Source organism: Apteryx mantelli, chromosome 2, assembly GCF_036417845.1.
Source record: "Apteryx mantelli isolate bAptMan1 chromosome 2, bAptMan1.hap1, whole genome shotgun sequence".
NCBI classification, from domain to species: domain Eukaryota; kingdom Metazoa; phylum Chordata; class Aves; order Apterygiformes; family Apterygidae; genus Apteryx; species Apteryx mantelli.
Genome location: NC_089979.1, coordinates 158,671,691 through 158,691,716, shown reverse-complemented (window position 1 = coordinate 158,691,716; position 20,026 = coordinate 158,671,691). Strand labels below are relative to the sequence as shown.

Here is a 20,026-nt window from a genome sequence, read left to right as displayed (position 1 = left end):
TGCTGTGGTAGCTTTCTAGAAAAGGAAAGAGAAGATACAGTGAAACGATTGTCTTAAGGGGATTCTGGCCACTGAAGTCTTTTTGGCTTTGAAGGAGAAGTGGATGCTTGTTTGTTTACTGAGTGCTTTTGATGCACAAAGGCAGTACAAAGAAAGTAGATGCAAAATAGGAGGCAATGTATCTAGTAAATACTTGTATACAAGAAAACTACTGAGAAGAAAATGAACTTATTTTGATGTTGAACTTACTCTAATGCATCATTCTAACATTAAATGTAAAGCATAGGCTGATCTAAACTTTATCATTGTAAAGCAATAATCCTTTCAATATGGATCCTGTACAGCAATGATAAAAAGGAAGTACTTCATTAAACAGCTAGTTCACCATTTACCTGCTGCAAAGATGAAATAAATCCTATGAGCCATCAAGGAATTAATCATACTTTCCTCAGTTCTTGAGCCCAGCCCATCATTCTAATGAAGAAAAGATGAAAGCAGATTCAGTGGGCTGCTGAAAACAAGTTTACAGGAGGATTCGTGCTCACTAATGAATGGAGGAAGATGGGGATGTTGTAGCATGAAGAGGAGGCTCAGCCAAAGGGCAGGAGGAGGACTACCCTCACAGCAGCATGGGGCCTCTGCCAAAAAACTTAGGCAGTATCCCTGCTGCATTTGAGAAAATACTGGAAAGGGTGCTCCATGGCACGTTACATTTGTTAGACTCAGGTGGTATTGGTTAGACCCAGGTAGTATTTGCTGCATGCCACCATCTAAATAAAACCAGATACATCTGCCAGTGGTCCCTGATAAGCTGAAGACTTCTTATTAGGTACTGAACCCAAAGAGACATAGCCTGTTTAACAAAGAGGCCACTTGCACACACACTAGGCACGTAGCTGGTAGTCTTCCTCTGGAAAAAGGAGTAAGGGTCCAAGCTGTGCAGCTCCCCAGCCAAACAGCCAAGCCTCATGAAATTGCTCCTGTTACCGAGCAGTTACTTGCAAGTTCAACAGTACTGCAAAAACACCAGGTAGCTGAGGAAGGGGAAATGTTTCAAACCTGAGCACACTTTAGCATTTCCAGATTTGTTAAGGGCTTTTGCAACTGCTCGCATGTGAGCTTGTTCGATACTGCCTTTGTATACGGGGCACAGGTTCTGATATTCATGTTTTGAGAGAAGTATTGATGAACAGGCAAAGATTTTAAGTGTGCAGTAGCTGTTTACAGCAAATGTATGAGAAAGAATCATTTCCTTCAGTGTTTTTTTTTTCTTTTTACTGGAGGAAAAGGGTGCACATAGGCAGTGCATCTCCACAGTGGTTTGTCACATTTGTGAATCATAAAGACAGAAAAAATGCACTGCAAAGTTTTAACAATTATCTGTAGCAAAGTTCATGCCTAATCCAGAAAGCTTTGATGGGAACAGATGCTGCCTGAGAAAGACAGAAAGGAGCTGGCTGCCTAAGAATGGAGAATGTGTTTAGAAAGAAATAGATGCCACTTTCTTTTGTTTTACCTCGTTTGTTTGTTACAAATGGGTGCATAAGTTCTTGGGGCATACCCTGAGACTTCTTCAAGAGAGGACTCAGATATCATGAAAGGGTCCAGTGTAGTAGACACATCCATGCTAGAATGCAGTACCACTTCTTGCTGTCTTAATAAAGGCTTTCCATTTACAGCAGAGAAGTTTGAAATGTGAAAGATTAAGTACAGAAGATAGGAGGTAGCTTCCCAGCAGCAGATGATGATGGAGGCAGGTTGCAAAACCTAAAGCAAAATGCAAGATGTAAAACAGGGACATAGAATCCTTGTGGGAGGCATTTCTTTTGATGTATCTGTCTACTTGATATAGCTACTGGTAGTCAACTTTTGTTGGATTCCTCTGACTTGAAGAGTTACTGAAAGCCAACAAAGATCTGAACTGTAGAATCCAAAGTTTTAAAAGCCTGCATCTTAGCTGAAGGAATGAAGGGAATCAGTGGGCAAAATTGAAAGAACTCTGATGATAAAGCTGATGGAGGTGGGGAGAAGGGAAAGAAGTCTTCCTTATGAGTGCTGTTTCTGAATCCTAAAATGCTGCTGAAGAAAATGAATCCAGAACATTTGCCTCAGGAGTGACATCTTCAAATTGGGCAAGGCCTATTTCATTAGATTTCAGAGGAATGGGAAACAGAAACATTAGGAACTCTTTCATGGAGAGCCTTCTTGGTTTACTAAAGGGTAACCCAATAGTCAGAAAAAGATTCCAGTAAAGTTTGGGTTGGTGATTTGAAAATGCCTTGAAAGAAATACACCATGTAAGTACCACTTCTTTTAAATAGTTTTTTTTTTTGTAAATGACTTCTTTCTGCTGGCATGGATCTTGTTGCCATTCTAGATGCCACTATTGTGATGAACTGAGAGAAAGTGTTGCTATGATAAAGCGTGGGTGAAATCTTACTGATACTGTGTATCTGATAATACTCTTCCTTTAGACTAAATGTGAAAAACTGTTTAGTCTTTTATGCGCTAGCTAGCTGGAACTGCAGGGATTTTTGAAAATACAGGCAACATACTGGCCTGATTATGAGTTTGTGCACAGGTGGATCTGAATGAAAATCCAGTGGTCTGGATAAAGATTGAGGGAGCTGTGTGTGCATGAGTGTGGATGAAAGCTATAGAGAAGCACGCCAGCAGCACATAGGTAAGCAGCGAAGAAACTCGGGAGAAGCACTTGAAGCAGGACACCTGGGAAAAAAAAGGCTAAAGAGAGTGCTATGGAACAAAGTGCCGCACAGAAAAAGGCTTGGAATCATGAGCTCCATGGAAAATGCTCTCCTTCGTTTGTGTCATATTGAATTTAGGACAACAGAACTGTATGTATGTTCCTCATAAATAAACATAATTGCACCAAAGAACTAACTGACTTATAATTGTTTTTCCCAGCCATGTGACCCTTTTTTTTTTAGCTTACTGATTGGGTCCAAGGATATCCATAATTTGAATGGTTTGGGAAATCTAGTACAACAGTGTGAAAGCAGCAAATCCCCATAAAGGGGAGTTTCATGAATAGAGTTTTGCCTTTTTTCCCCTCCCTTTTCCTCTCTCCACCTGATAGTAGAGTGACTTATTACCGAGTATCTGGGCTACCATTAAGGGACTTGGAGAAAACAGATTAACAGGTAAGAAATGAGCTATGTTAATGGAATATGCATTATAAAAGGGCAAACTGGTCCTTTTAGACAAAGTCTAAGAAAGGAGTTTGTATTGTTTTCTTGTGCTATGACTACATATAATTTATAGAAAAATAAAAAATTATTATATGTTTTTACATCTTTTTTTTGCAATAATTGTGGGCTTGCTAAGGTATGGAAGTGACCTAATAGTTATAATTGTGACCTCTAAGTTATTGTTAATTTTGCTGTCAGTATGTACTTCACATCTCCTACTTAATGGTATGCTAATTGTACAGCAGAATGTCACGTTCTCCAACATACAGATTCCCTATTTCAATTATAGCTAAGTAAATCTCCATTACTAATGAGTAAGCATTTCTTTTCCACGTACATTTGCATTATAATGGACATTTTCTTTATGCACTAAAATTATTCTTTCCTTGACAACAACTATATACTTTATTCTACAGTAAAGGCTACGAGATGATGATTCATTCTTTTCTGTTGGGTTTATCTGTATTTAAATTGTCAAATGTTCTAGATAGCCTGACATTTTCTGTCCCATGTTATTTTTCTGTAGTTCCAGAATAAATTTATGTATTTGTTTTATGACAACAAAACCTACTTAAGACAAATCACTAAAAAGTAAGCTTACCTGTCTGTCATAAATTAAGTCGTATTTTGAAAATTGTTGCATTGTTTCATTCATGTTGCTGAGCAATCTCACCTGCTTTTTGTGTCAATGCAAAGTGACCTTTATGATATAATGTTTGAGTGATCTGAATATAAAGCACGAGTGACCGCATGTGACCCATATCCCTGCAAGATCCCACTCTGCTCAACAGACCGTAGCTCGCGGGCTATTAAATACAATCCCCCAAACGCACATTTGCTGCCCTGTTAATGCATGTATCTACAAGTGCAATGGACAGCTGAATGAACCGAGGGGGGAAGGCCTGCTGGGATGTCTGAGCTGTGCAACTTTATTGCCACATCAGCTCCCTCGTGGCGGCTGCGGCTAGTCCCTGGGTGCCGTGTGAATGTGGGTGCCACTGGCGGGGGTCCCTTTGCCTGCGCGGGAACCCGCGAGGCTCCCCAACCCTTCGCCAGGAGACGGGGGTACGGGCAAACTGAGTCCCTGTGCCGGATCCTTCCTTCCGCGTGGCCCCAGGAAAATATATCACCCTTTATAAACAGATAAGAAGCACTGTGATTTTTTTTTGTAATTTAGTCATTGATAATATGCAGTAAAGAAGGCACTGCTTTGATTTTGGTGAGGTCACTGCCTACACAGTAAATTATGTTACAGGGATGTTCTTGAAATGCCTCCAAAAAGTTTTCTGTATCAAAGAGGGTGCATTAATTAATAATGATTAATATTCTTGAGGATTTCTAAGTTGGCCTGGTGGTGGGTGTGTATACGGGGAAGAAGATGGGAGTTGGGTTCTTTTAGTAATATAAGTACATGGGGTATTGTTTTACAAAAACAAAATGTGGTAAAATCATTAGGTAGCATTGCAGAATTGCAGGAGGAAATGTATGCAAGCAGATGTTAGAAGTAACCGAATGATTTCCTGGTCACTGTGCATGAATTCTTTCTAGCCTTGTGTATATCCTGATAATCAGATGGATTACAGTATAGATACAAAGTTTGTTTTGTTTTTATTTTGAAAGGCCTACGGTATGCAGCCTTTTTCCCAGACAGCAGCAAAAAACAAGGTGAACAATTTTTGCACTATGTGGTTTTGAATTCTGTCATATTTTCTATTACGTTTCTGTCTTCCATTAGGATAGCTTAGTTTGCTATATTAACCACCACCATCATCCATATCACTTCCAATTCTGAGTTTAGTCTGCATTATGTATGTATGTAGTTTGATGATTTTTTCTCTCTCCTTGGGGGCTGGAAGTGGTTACTCACATGTTACAGTTCAAGATGTTGTTACAATGGTTGCCCTTTAATCAGTCATTTTTGGAGTGGCTGATGACACCTGGTGGTGTATCTTGTAAATGCAGACTTAACCGTGTTTGCAGCTGGCAGAGATTTTTTACCTGTCCTTAACTAGAGCACTGTCAGTCAGTTTGAGCTATTTAAATGAATCTGATCTCCTGCATGAAAAATATGTTGGGAGTATATTCTCCTCCCATTCAAACTTACATAAACTAAGAGAAGTAATAACATTTCTTGGCTGTTGGAGCAAAATTATGCCTCTGACCTTGCTATTGAAGTCAATAGCGTAGTTTTCACAAGAGCTATGTACCTTTTTTATTTTCTCTATTAACTTTACAAATATCTTGCATAAATGAATGTTTTATATTTGCTCATACACTAAATATACTGCATTAAACTAAAAATCTTTCTAGGAAAAATCAAGGTGATTAGAAATATGATGTTTTCAAAATTCTGCAGTGGGAATACTGAAGGAAGCTTTTTCTGGTGTTTTGTTTAATGTTGTGATTTCTGGCTTGAGTGTATTATTTTTCTTGCCAGCAAGTATATTTTCGTATGTTTATGAAGTTCCACATCCATTTGCCAGTATATTTCCTAACAGCGGAATATCTGGGATACCAATAAGTAGCTCCTATGGATAATCATTAAAAATCCTGAAGTATCTGATTGTGTCATAAAATACCTCAGTAGCCAGGACTTATTGGGCTCTATTCCATTTGATTTTTATCTGCATAAATCTTTAATCAAAACTAATTTTTTCTCTTGCTTAATTGGCCCTCTTACTGCTATGTGATTTTTTTTTTTTTTTTCAGAAATAAGACAAACATTACACTAAATACAAAAGACGTATTAGGGAATATTTCATCCAGATTTTTCTTGGTCTATAGGCAAATCAGACACATCTACAATGCAGTATCTTTAGTTGTTTCTAAAATATTGTGAAGAAAGGACTCCAAAGTGTACTGCCACTGGACTTTGTGGAAGGGGAAAGATTTGGTGAATGAGAATGTACCCTATGTAGACAAATTAGGTGAAATTATGATGCCATCCTGAGATATACAGTATTGAAAAGTTAAATGAGGAAAAATGATAGAAGAGTCAAATTACATTGTTAATCTGAACAACAGAGGAAGCAGAGTTATGAGTTCAAAAATCTTTGGTTAAGTCTTTATTTTGTTTTTAAACTTACTGCCCCTGCAGTCCAACATTCATGGTGTATAAGCTTTAGTGTAGGAAATTGGGGTTGAGGCTATCCTGGTTTCTCTGGTGGGGGGCTCTGATCACATGAATTAGGTAGCCAACACGGCTGCTCTTCAGCACCCAGGGACTGCAGTGGCCACTGCCTGTGTGAGCCCTCCCTGTGCTGCAGAAACGGAGAAGCTCCGTTGGAGGAGGCCTCTCACATGAAGAGTTAAATGACACTAGTTTCCCAGGCATGGAAAAACGAGAATCGGACAACTGCCAGTTCTAGTTGGTGGTGGGAATTGCTAGCTCCACCTCCACATGATGAAGTTAAAAATAGCTTGATCAGATTTTTATCAAGATAATTTATTAAACAATAGGATTTTTTTTTCAGAGAATTGAACCCATTGAAAAGTGACATTTGGCTTTAAAAGGAATTGGAAGTTATATCTGAGATATGACAGTTATTTTGTCTTCGAAGTGTAGGGAAAAGTGTGGCATTTCAGATAACAAGCATACACATTTAACGGTGGCCACTGGCAATTCTGTCTGGTTTTAGTACTATAGACTCCTAGAGCAAAATTCTGCCTCCAAATTACATGCATGCTGCTCTCATTTACTTCAGCAAAGTCGGTGCACATGTTTCAAAGGTCAGAATTTGACCTTTGGGGCTGAATTTTCAAGAAAGAGTGTACTAAAGACATCTGTGTATCAACAGACCCATATTCTTTGTCTTCTAGAGAACATTTCAGGAATAATCCTAGTACTATTGGGCACTGCAAGTGAAACATTTTCTGTTTTTCGAATTGTATTGGGATTGCTTAGCAGAAACGTTTCTTGCAGTAGTAGGTTCATGATTTCATTTATTCCTTGTAAGTCAACCTTTTGATATGGAAAAGTTGTCAGAGAGTAAAAACTGGAAGTGACCACCCTTCCCTGGGTAGTCTAATACAGAGAGGTCAACTGCAGTGTTTTACACAAAGGTAGAAAACAAAGCCACTTTCCATTGTGGACAGAGCTCGTATTTGGAATTATGTTACTAATCAGACACTTAAAAGAAAGAAAACTTGGCATTCATATTCTATTGGAGGTAGCGTGTATTAAATTGATGAAGATCTTTAAGCATGTAGGTTTTCCCCTGTTTTTTAAACATTATACACTTCTTAAAATGTTTATAATGTCTAATTGCTGCTGGATTTCAAGACATATCAATTTTGTTCTTAGTTCCTGCAGATTTTGACAGAATATCATACCAAAATATTTTGTATTTTTTGTAGGACTGGGAAACAGAAAATCATGACTGGTATTGTTTTGAATGCCATTTGCCTGGAGAGGTGTTGATATGTGACCTGTGTTTTCGTGTGTATCATTCCAAGTGTTTGTCTGATGAGTTCAGGCTTAGAGACAGCAGTAGTCACTGGCAGTGCCCAGTTTGCAGGGTGAGTACCTACGAGCTTTCATGTGCTGATTAGAGGATTGATATTCGTTAATAGTTTCGTTAAGGTGTCCAGATGGTCTGGCCAGGTTAATGGATAAAGAACTGATTATTGCAACAATGGTACATGCCCAGAGCATCTGTACAAAGATAAGAGAATAATGTGCATGTAGCAGACAGCCATTTTTGAAGATTCCAGCAAGTTTTACTTATGTATTTGAACGCACACAGTATACTGTGTGAGCATATGTGTGTATGTATGTATGCAATGTGTGAATGCAGTATATTGTGGAAATCTTCAACATGAGTAAACAAATTGCTGTATAAGATGCTCCTGTTTTTACTTAACCTCATTTTAAATGTAGTTAACTTGCTGAATCATAATGTATTTTTTCTGTATTTTGATGACTGCATTCTTAATATTTTTTGGAATCATACATTATAAAACCACAGTCATGTTACTGACTAGGGCAGTATCTAAAAATACAAGGTGAAATCCTGCTTCTCGTTTACTTCTGTGAATGTTTCTATTGGCATCAAATAGGCCAATATGGATTTCATCCATTGTTTCTGTCTCTATATTGCTTTTCCTTCAAAATTGCTATTCTTATGATAGATAGACACTACAAGAATGAGCAGGTATGTTGCCTACATGTCAGTAGAAGGCTAAAAGTCCGAGTCATGATAGTGCTCTCCAGTACCTGGCATTGAATTAGCGGATTCATTTCCTTACTGTTACCTGTGTGCAACCTCCCACAACAGAGCACACTCTTAGGCTTCTTTAAGTGGAGGGAATAGTACATATGATGGTTTAAGGTAAAAAAAAATGCTGGTGTAGAAAGGCATAAAACTCTGCCAGTTGCGCTGCAGCCTTGGCTTGCTGAAGGGAGAGGAAATTCCCTTGCTAAAAGCTTAGCTCTGGATGTAGTGCAGCAGACTGACCTTCAGATGATCTGTGCTGCAAGGAATGTAAGGGTGCAGACACTTCCGAGTACCGAGACGCAATTTTTGAAAACACATGGATTGTTTTGTTTCAAAACAGCACTTTCTGATGGCTCTTACCTCAGACCAATTGTGAAAAGCTGGCACCTTCTGCCTCAAATTGAGATCTCTCAGGGTTTAGGAAAAGGGCAAGAATATAGAGCCTGCCTAGAGGAAGTCAAAAGGAATGAGAAAGAAGTGGTGGCAGGGAAAGACAGTTAAGAATAAGAACATGCAGTATATCTCCCTGTATCAAATTACTAGCCATTTAATCTAGTACTCAACGTTCCCTTTGTTAAAAACAACGAATGACCATATACATTGTTGAATTGCTTTTAGATTTTTAAATAGATCTTTTTAATCATTGTTGATTCTCATAATAAATATTGATTATTCTTATAGTTAAAATGAGATAAACTGGATCCAGTCTCCACTCTTGTCTGGAAAGGATTTTAGGTGACACCTGGGGAGAGGAGGGATGTGAATGTGATTTAAGCCATCATGCTAAGCTAGTTGTTGTCACAGTGGAGAAGCTGAATCACTGCGTGCAGTATACACAGATATGTAGGGCAGTCAGCTTTGAGATCAGCTTGACTTTCATCCTGGGGCCTTGAAATCCCTTATGGCAATGATATTAAACAAATATTCTTCAATCAGTGAAGAAAAAGTTACAAAACTCAGGCCTGATCCATGTGCAATGTGTGCTTTTGCATATTGGTCCACTCTTTGTTATTTATTTATTATTTTAGACAAAGTCTAAAAGGAGTTCCTTGAGACTTTTATTTACTTCCTGACCCAGAGATCTTTGGCTTGCTCAGTGCCTTAGAAGATGGTCAGCCAATATGGCAATCTCTGAATTTTATCATTTTGAATTTTGAATGCCATGGCATCCCTTTTCCCCCTTTGCTGGCATCTCCTATTTCCCTTGTAATTAATCAGGCTCATTTCAAGCCCTGATACTCCAAACTCAGACTAGGATGGTTTGCACAGTTTCTGGAAGCAAGGGGGAGGTCTAGGTAGGCATGGGAATTGCCATCCTTGTTTCAGGTTTCAGTATGCTTCTGCTACTTCCTCCCCCTTCCAGGAACTGACTGTTCTAATTTTATTTTAAAAGAGATAGAGAAGCCTGTATTCAAAAAATTATGGTAGTTTAGAGAGCCCTGGCTGATGTCCAGAGGACATAACAAAGTTTAACTATCTTGCGTAAGGGCAATGGGATTTACTTTGCATTATCAGCAGTAAATATGTATGTTGTAGAAAAGTAATAGCTGGGACAAAGAGATGCGTCTCTTTTCATACTTTGCTCTTATAACTGGACATAGCACTTTTCACCTAGGGATCTCAAAGCTCTTTACAAAGGTGAAGCAAAAGTATGTTTGAAAGCTAATATACTGGGTGAAATAGCTGAAGAACACTTCATTCTTATGTAAAGATTGCTTCTGTAACATTGCCAAGGTCAGCAAGCCTTTGGATTATTCGTTTCACAATTGCTGGTTGTACTAGTTCAATCAACCTGTGCAGCTTTATCTTGCACACTTGACTACTCAGAAACATTTTATAAAGGACATTGCCAAGGATTTTTCATAACTTTAAAATATTTTTCCTCCCGTAACGTTTATAACAGTCCCTTGAAAACCTCGCTCTGAATTCTGTTTCCCTGCTGGCAGTTTGTCTCCACTGCGTCCGTAAGCACGAATGTCCAGCTCCTGGCTTGCCTCCTTTTTTTTTTAAACTTTATGGTACCAATCTGAATATTTTGCATCCTATATAGCTCTCAGCAGGAGACAGAGTCAAACAAAGTTCAATTCCAACCATGTTGCAGTGTTTGAAAATTGTCACTGGCTGCTGACTAACCATAAGCTTAAGTGAAATAAATTGGTGTTATCAGCCAAATTCCTGGTAGACAGGTCATAAGAGAAAGACTCGGTATCAAATGGACTGAGATTGAGTTAGCCTTTTCCCACTATTGTAATGGTCCATTCAAGACAGGGTTAGTGCACTGGGTCTCTGAGGGTCGCAGGAGACTTGTATATTTGTTGCTACTCTTTGGGCAGATAACAGGAGGAATTTAATTTTCTCTAGCTGTTAATTTAGCACCATAAAAACTACAGGAAGTACTGCAAAAATACTGATTTTTTGTTTTGGAAAAATAGATAGAAACAAATTATATATGGATTTTATGGGAGAAATTTGGTCACATTTTGGGGGTAATCATCTACGATTGTTTCTTTTTTAAAAAATTGATTTTTAAAGTAACTTTATAGAAAGGTAAAATTATGTATGGTGTCATATAGTTTGTCCCAGAGGGTCAGATTTGATCTGCAACACAAAAAGAATCATTAAGATGGTCTCACTTGACTTCTAGTTAATTTTTTTGCAATCATCTGATCAGACATTGATCTCCCCTGCATATGCTTTACAAGAAATTGCAACCAGTTTACCTGTCATAAGGGGTGGTTGAATATTTCTGTGTTTTCTCTATGAGAGTACAGTAGACTGTAGAGATATTAAATGCTGTGCTGATAAGTATTCTATAAATAGGCTATTTCCGAGTTCTGGTACTGTACTAAGCATTTCATAGAATACATAAAAATACATCATCATGCAGTTTGCAATCAGCGTTAGACATAATGTGACAAGTGAGAATGACAAACAGGAGAGAGCTCAGAGGTGCAGAAAGATGAAGGTTACTGAAGTAAAGTAACTTAAATAATCAGTTCAGGGGAGTTTTAGATACTAACTGTCAATCAAGATTGTTTTGGTTAATATAAAATGGAAGCAAGGAAGAGGATATGGAGACTGGTATTGGCTTATTACTGGGGTGTCCTGGAGGAGGCAAATTCTCAGGAGTTTGTTAGGTGACACTGATACGCTGGAACGTATTCCATAAGCAGGATTTGGCGTTACCACACCAATGACAGCTATGAATTGATGGGCAAGAGGACGGGGGTCCATAGGTCTTGAGACTATGGCCACCTGGTTCAGCGTGCACACCCCATGTCTGCTGAGGCTTTAGTGCTCTGCGCCATTCACATGGCAGCCAGATGCACCCTTGAATAAAACGGGAAGCCAGCAGAATTAGAAACTGCATAGGGTATATTTAATAAAGTATGAAGGAATTTGCCTGCACCAGTGAGAAAACTGGGAAGCCTCCACGTAGAGCCTCCTACCACCTTCTCTGTGCACATGGGACTATATGTAATTCATAGGGCACTTCTGACTCAGAAGGTGCTCCCTGCACCATGCTGATAGAAACCAACTTATGCATTCATCTGCAGCAATTTCAAAAGCATCTAAGGGGCTGAAAATTCTCCTGCCTAATTTAGCTGTGTATGTTCTTGAAAGAGATGTATCTGTCATTAAGCAACGGTCACTTTAATCCACCACTCAGCTGCAGCCCACGCTGAAATGGAGCTCTTTGATGTTTGTGTTACACATGGCAGTTGAGAGAGGAAGAGAAAAAAAAAGTATTGGTTAATAGGACACTGTAAGGGAAACCTGTTTACATGGAGAAAATGTAATTGAAATGCTTATAGTTAGCCAGAATGCTGGCACTAACACCTTGCATTTCTTAGACCTACACTATGCAGTTTCTCTATTTTTTTTTCTCCTCAAATGAACAACTGGAACAACTGCAGCCTGATGATACTATCACCCAGGGAGCTGGCAGCCCCATGCTAACTTGCGGTGGAAAGGATAGTCCCTTCCACCATAACCAGTGCTGCTGCAACACTGAGCATTACTTGGAAGTATCCCTAGCTGCTGCTTTCTTTGGATAGTTCATAAAGTCTTGTAAAGAATTCCTGCACTATGAACACATCAGAATTGCTAAATAAGTCACACCTGCACAGTGCAGTATATTGCAACCCTCTTTAACAGCTAAGCAGTATTAATCTGGACAATCTAATGCAAACAGCAGTCCAAATCCAACCTGCAGGTACCAGCTTCCAAGAAGTAGATGTGCTGCAGAGAATAAGGCATATATAAAGTATTGCCTGCACCCACAAGCAAAGATTTAGGTTAGAGTCTTGGCCTTGCTCCTATGTCCACTAAGTGCACCAAGCCAGTGCTTCCAGTGCTTTTCAGTTCACCATGATTCAGAGCAGATGGGTTGCAGATTTCTCTAAGAATTCATATGACTTAGGAATCATCCTATGTTAAGATGCTATATCCTACAAACAGGATACCTACAAGTATAAAGATCCTGATGTCTGTGGGACCTGGATCGAAGCTTAGTAGTTTCCTCCTAAGAAACTTGATACGTAAACAGGGGTCATAGTAGCATATCATAGCAGATCTTGCCACTTTTAGAAATTCACAGTGTACCATCATTGTTTTCCTTTCCCCAAAAGAGGAAATTAAGAGACCTAATTTTCATTTGTACTTGCTTCTTTATCGCTCTGGCTCTAAAGGGACCATAAAGCAGGTATATTTTCTTGTGTCAGAGCAATATAATCAGATTTTATGAAAATCTTATCCCCTATCTAATATTATCCATTTTCATGCTTTAAGTGGCTCTATTTTGACTTCTCTGAGAACAGTATAAAACTTTAAAATATATAGTAGCTTTTTTAAAAAATATACACATTTTCCATCCTAGCTTCCAAACAATGTGTAAGTGGTACACCGTAAAGGGCTAATCTTTGTTGAAAAGTGAATGAAGTGGTTTGATTACAACTTGGTTTCTGAAAAGGGTGAGTAGCCTTGCCGTAAAAAGACATTTTGCTGGCTCATAGGCTTTGATTTCCTAAATTCACTACCTTTCAACATTTGGTAGAGGAACCTGGAGATGAAATTTTTCCTAAAATAAATCAGTTTAGGGAATTGGAGGAAAAGAAGGAAATTGAAGTTTGCCTGAAATGCCAAGTTAATTATATAATTTCCATTGGTGCTTAAATGATATTAATTGCTGACATAGATAATGATACAAAGCCAGCTATCTATCTTTTATTAGAATCTGAGGATAAGACTGTAAACCATCTATCTTAACACAGTCTCTTACAAACTGTCTTGTTCACCAAGGCACAAAAAAAAGGTTCACATGAATTCTGCGATACTTCCAGCAGATGATAAATTCAGAACCATGTCAGAAAAAGAGGTGCAGAAGGACTAGTCTGTGCAAGTGAATTTTATTGTGTCCTAATGAGTCTCAGTCCGTTAAAGTGCTGTGTCATTAGCCAGCATACAGCACTGCATTGCCTAAAATGACAAAATGACAGCAGCAAGTTCATAATGCAGCAAGTTTAGTGCACATTTGGGTTTCCATGCAGTAGCAATGTCAGCTTATGCAAAACTGAATAGGCGACATGAAGCAGAATTCACAGTCTCATGGCAGACAAAGTAGAACGTGAATATACAGAAGGTGATTCACAAATACAGCACAGAAACCTTTTAAAATTCTTACTCATTTTAGGATTTGGAAGGAAGATCTGGGAACCATTAACAATGTGAAAATAATGTTTGGATGGGATATAAATCTTAGAAAGGCCTGGTGCTGGCCCCTTCCACAATCCTGACTTTTGCCCAGTAGTGGCAGTGTCCTGCCGGGAAAAAGCTGTTGCTTGGACGGTAGTGTCCATGTAGGTTTGTGATTATTGGGCAGAGGCAATTGGAAGTACAGCATATACCATGTTACAGTTAAATAGAAATATTTTAGCACAGTTTTGTAAAGACGCTGTCCATGCTGTTAAGCAGTGAAATAAACACCTTCATCTGTAGTGCTGTGAACAATTTTGCTTTATTTTAAGATGGAGGTAGTAAGTACAGTCCTGAGATGTATAGGCTACATACCTGCCATAACACAAGGGCCAACATGCGACTGCCAGTGGCTTCAACATCTTTCAGAAGGAATATAAGCAGAGGAGGCTCAATCAAATCCTATAGGTTGTTTTTTTTGGGGGGGGGCAGTATTAATATATAATTTATACTCTGCCAAGTAAATATGTGAAAGTAACTTCTCTGTACATTTCTCTGCTCCCTCTATATATAGGACTCAACATATCTGCTCCCTCAACATATATGACTCTCTCAGAGTCATATAGGAATATTTTAGTAAAAATAAAACACTTGCAGTAAGGAATGGTTCTTAAGTCCCATACGTCTCTTAGCTACCTGTTAGGAAGTGGTGAACTGGATTCTGCTTCTTCTTGTGCATCTTGTTTGCTGAGCAGCAACCAGCTGCACAGTTATGGGGATCTTGCTGAAAACTGTTGTAATTTGAAGAGGCAGGTGTAATTCAGAGCCAGCTCAGCCCACCAAGTTTGCATGGAGGTGAGACATGAGAAGGGGAGAGCTCAGCCTGACGCTCGGCCCTCAGAGCATTCAGAGAGGCAAGAAAGAGTCAGCATTTTTGCTAGAAGTACAGGCAGCTGGAAATCTTTGAAGGGCAATAAACACGGAGCCCACACTGTTGTTTTGCTGCACATTTATTTTGGAGAACTACAGCGTGCAATAGCAAAGAGCAGATACCATGTTGCAGTTACCTGTTTTAAGGCAAAGCACTGAACTGCGAACAGCCGTTGTGGTCTAGCCCCGGCGATGCTGGTTTGCAGCCCAGAGCTAGGCGTTCGCAGCAAGCCACCACCTCTGTAGCGGCACGATTGCTCTGTGGAGTGATTCCTGCTAGCCTGCACTGACCTCAAAGGGTGGCGATAAGTCTCTAGACTAGTCCAAGATGAGGATAAAAAATTCTGGATCGCAAACTGCTGGAAAGAAACAGTCTGTATTCCAGGATCTGGCTTAGGTTTTGTGAGGGAAGAACCACAAAAACCAACAGCCACTATATTTCCTGAGCAGTAAAACGTGCTCCGAGGTTTTACTAGCTAGAGCAATCCTATATTTGAGTTCATCCTAGATGGTCTGTTTGTCTAGTAAGCACATAAATCGTGTGAGCGCATGGCAAAGAGTATTTTTTTTAAATCATTTCTTATTTTGTAGAAGATACTAATGCATTGCTAATAAGTAGACCATTAAATACATTTTAAACTATTCCCTAAAATGGCTTTCTTCATTACTTTATTCTAATAAGACACTTTTTTACATGGGAGTTTTTGACAAAGTTTTATTGACATACGTGCAAATTAAAATCAAGCCTAATCATCTGATATAATGTGACGCAAAGTTCCTTTTTCAAAAAATGTGACACAGAGAAAATTTTTGATGAATGAATTCTGAAGTCAAGTTTAAAATAATAATAATAATAATAATAATATGAAACTCTCTTTCTTTAACAGAGTATCAAGAAGAAAAACACAAGTAAACAAGAGATGAGCACATACCTGCGATTCATAGTCTCTCGTATGAAGGAGCGGGTGAGTCAGAAACAGGAAAGTTTATCAAAGTGTTGGGTTGCACTGTGGCAGGTGCATTGTGGTTGGCCATGTGTGGCTGTGCAGGGAAGAGGGTACGAGAGGGTGTTATTTCCCCTGTCATAAGCGGTTTGTGTATGTCAACACACACTTATCATGTCTCATTGTTCAGATCAGTCACCATTCTGGCAGCAGTAGTTTATCCCATGGGCCCATGGATCCTCTGAAATGGGCGTTTTTCAGGTTTGAGACACGTGGAGTCAGTCTCTCTGTGGGTGTCCACCTGGCATGTCATTGTAGGTGTCAGAGCCAGAAATTGGCTTTGTGTATTCCCCACCTGGAATACTCCAAACTATTGCAATTTTTTAATATTTCATTTGTGTTTTAAGCAGATTCTAAATGCAATAACTTGCACTGTCTCATGGTCCTTTCAGGCTATAGACCTAAACAAGAAAGGGAAGGACAACAAACACCCAATGTATAGGAGGCTGGTGCACTCAGCTGTTGATGTTCCTACTATACAGGAGGTAGAGTGACTTGCTTTCTAACTTTCACACTGTTTATGGTGTCTTTTAACAGTGAAGGTAAACCTTAAGGGCTAATCACTAATTCAGTTTAATTCTCTTTATGCTCAATATTTCAACATTGTTTCCAGCATTGAATACGGGAGTTAAAATTTCAAACTTTTTTCTGTAAGTAGGTAACCAAATAAAAACATTTTGAGTGTTGCCCAGTATTCAGACATGGAGTACCCTCAATTCCTTTTTCACTAAGGCTTTTACTAAGACCTCTTGGTAGTTGAAATTTTTAGGGAAAGTACCCTTTATTTAAGTCACTGAATATGGACTTGAGCGTCTGTGTTTGTATATCTAGCCAAATGTGTTTGACCATATTTCAATTTTAGTCATTAAGGCATTATGTAGATGTCAATTTTATAAACATCTGAATGATTCATAAAGAGCCGATCATTTTGTTGATGACAAAAAAGCAAGACTCACTTAAAACATCTGTTTTGTGTTAACTGTTCCAAAAATAAAGTACTAGTAAATATGTTGTCCTTTTTTTCTGAAGTGAAGGTCTGACCATGACTCATACAAATCAACTACATATGACAAAAATGAATAGCATATTCATCTTTTTCATGACTGCAACTGGATTGCTATGACATGTTATAGTATATATTACCCTTTACAACCATAGCTGTTAAGAACCTTTGTTTAATTATTATATTATTGAAACACATGGATAAACAATAGCTACATTAACAGTTTTGGAGACCACCACTGTTCATTGCTGTCCTGAAGTAGTGGCTACACTGGTAGTACCTGAAAATACATCAGGCCTTCCTGTCACTGTGTCACCTTCACCTGCTCCCACACAAGGTCTTTTTGACCTTGATAGTATGCCAGAAACTGATGATATTTTGTCTACCGTACAATTCTCATAGGTGCTCTTAAGGGAGCACAACTGAAAATACTGTATTCCTTATCAGAGAAAAGGCTGTAGCAAGAAAATGCACTGCATGGCTCCCTGTAAGCTTTTTTTATGAGTTTGGAAGACTAAGGCAATCTGCCTTCATCAGAAAACAGTGACTGTCAAGTGAAGATCCTGAAAGTAAAAAGGCAGTCAGCACTGATTTGAAACTAGCATGTATTTTGAAGGTACAAAATCTACACCTCAGGGAATGTATCTTTATTTGTTTTGGGCAACATCATATTCCATCTATACAGTGGAAGTGAACACAGCTACTCCAGATTTACCCTGTTATAACCAAGAGAGCTTTTCAACCTAATCAAACACTAAAGCACCTATTTTACATCTGGGCATTGTTTAAGTGGACCGACAGACAATGTCAAAGAGTTGTAAGTATTCCTTCGGTACGCAGGAAAGGCAATGACCAATCTGACTTGCATAATGCAGATTTCTGTGAAAGCTTCTCTGCATAAAACAGGTACAGCACTTTAGCAACGTTTTCACAGTCCTATGTTTTCTTTTGTGTAGAAAGTCAATGAAGGAAAGTACAGGAGTTATGAGGAGTTCAAAGCAGATGCTCAGCTGCTTCTACACAACACCGTGATTTTCTATGGAGGTAGAGTACTACATTTACTACTTCCATTGTTTGATTTATCTTTGCCTGTAGGAAATCACAAGTTCAGGATTAAATTTGGTGTTTGGTAATCTTAAAGGTGGATAAGGTCAGTAGGGAGCCTTAACAAATCAAAGAATGAGCTGCAAGAGGGCTTTGCCTGCTACAGGATGTTATTGCCCACCTACTATACAACTGTCTCCATCCTCTCTGGCTAAACTTTCAGTGGGAATTTGCACCCTTAGCATCCTATTTCTTCTGCAACCTAAGTCATAAGTCGGTCCAGAAAGCAGATTTCTGCCAGTATACATATGTTGTTCTAGGGTGGAAAGAGGTCTGCTCTTTGATTTTCTGTGTCAGCAGAAGTATAGACGCACACACTTTTTTCCCTTGTGGGCAATTTTTTCCCATATGGAGACAACAAATATAGCTACAGACAAAATAGGGATGTCCTGCTGGTGCAGTGTGGAGGTATGGCCATCAGAGAAGATTAATGCTGGCTACCTACATTATAAAATTGGCTAGAGGCTGCACTTTGAAGAGACCCACTAATACAGAGGGGGTTACTTAGAAAAAAATCAAGATAGAGTTGCTTCAGAGCGGCTGCTGGAAGGCAGGGAGCTGTGGGCAGTCAAACAAGGGTATACCTGTTCTCTGTTTAGATTGCTGAGGCGACACATGTTGGTTCATAAGGTTTGAGAGCTAAGAGACATACAGGACTTGAACACTGAGTGCATTAAAAGGGATTCTTCTTAAGTAGTGAAAGTACTATATGACTGTTTGGTATTGTGGAACAATCTGATTGGAAGTGAAAAACACCACCAAAACATGTAGCCTACAGAAGCTACAACCAGGTTCAGTTACAAGGTTCTCCTGAGGCCTCATTTCACGAAGGACGTGGTTCTCTTGCTGCAGACACAGACCGTGCCTGGAGCAACGGGAGGAGGGGGCATCAGTTCTGTTCGCAGCCTCAGGAAACCCACATTGCAATTGGTTGGGAGAGATGTGAATGTGCTAACAGAGAAATACACAGGAGCAGAGGGAACTGTGAAGCAGGCTGAGAAGCAGCGCTCTAAGCAAAAATTTTTATGTGATTTTAACCTCTTTTGCCATAAAGTGGTGAAAGCAGAGAGCCGTGTTTTAGGACGATTGCAGTGTATCATTAAGACATTAGCAGAGAAAGAAATAGTGTATTCATATTAAAAGCAACCCCATGTCCCTGCTGCTGTTCCACAGATGTATACTTATTGCGTTGTTTGGTTTCAGTGCTCCCAACAGGGTTTTTGCATACAAACATGAAAGAGCAAACAAATATAGCATTGATGGTTACAAATTTTTAAATGGAAGGGTTATGCAAGAAGCTGAGTAATGTTTTGTACTTTCAAGCAAGACAATTATAGCATGAAAGTCATAGCAATGACAGTTGCAAATTTTTGTGAGCACTATGATCATACTGTGGTTGTTCATAGTATTTATTTTTAATTTATAGCGGACAGTGAACAAGCTGATATAGCAAGGATGCTTTACAAAGACACGTGTCATGAAGTAAGTAGTACCCAGTAACCAAAGCATAGACAAGCTATTTGATTTTCATATCAGAACCTAAAAAAGTGATTCTTCTTATTACAAAAATAATGGTGTGAATTTTGTTGCAGACTTTCTCTTATAACTTTCTGATTCAGAACCCTCTTTTCTTTTTTTTTGCAACTAGACTATCATTTGGAAAATACCTAGATTCAAATTTTAATTTTGAAATAATCTAGTAATGCATAGTTGGGCTAGAAATAATTGTACTTACTAATATAAATTGAACCTGAAGTGAGATTTCTACCAACTTCTGTTGTTAGCATTGAAAAATGAAGAGACAGAAAAATGAAGTTACAGGCAGCTGTCACACTTGCTCTGTTTGTATAATTAAATTACTTCTTT

At 38.8% G+C, this 20,026-nt stretch overlaps 1 protein-coding gene across 6 annotated transcripts in view; it reads left to right on the top strand.

The window, feature by feature from the left end:
- ZMYND11 (zinc finger MYND-type containing 11) overlaps positions 1 to 20,026 on the top strand; it is a 108,300-nt gene that overhangs the window by 72,352 nt on the left and 15,922 nt on the right. The window contains exons 2-8 of one of the 6 annotated variants that reach the window (XM_067291924.1): positions 2,582 to 3,161; positions 4,830 to 4,874; positions 7,566 to 7,727; positions 15,937 to 16,014; positions 16,446 to 16,538; positions 18,013 to 18,100; positions 19,587 to 19,642. In XM_067291924.1, coding sequence (XP_067148025.1) covers positions 4,839 to 4,874; positions 7,566 to 7,727; positions 15,937 to 16,014; positions 16,446 to 16,538; positions 18,013 to 18,100; positions 19,587 to 19,642 — 513 coding nt within the window. In that variant the 5' untranslated portion in view covers positions 2,582 to 3,161; positions 4,830 to 4,838. Of the gene's footprint in view, positions 1 to 164; positions 3,162 to 4,829; positions 4,875 to 7,565; positions 7,728 to 15,936; positions 16,015 to 16,445; positions 16,539 to 18,012; positions 18,101 to 19,586; positions 19,643 to 20,026 lie in introns of those variants that run through there. The other 5 variants (XM_067291923.1, XM_013952572.2, XM_013952573.2 and 2 more) reach the window with 5 other exon arrangements.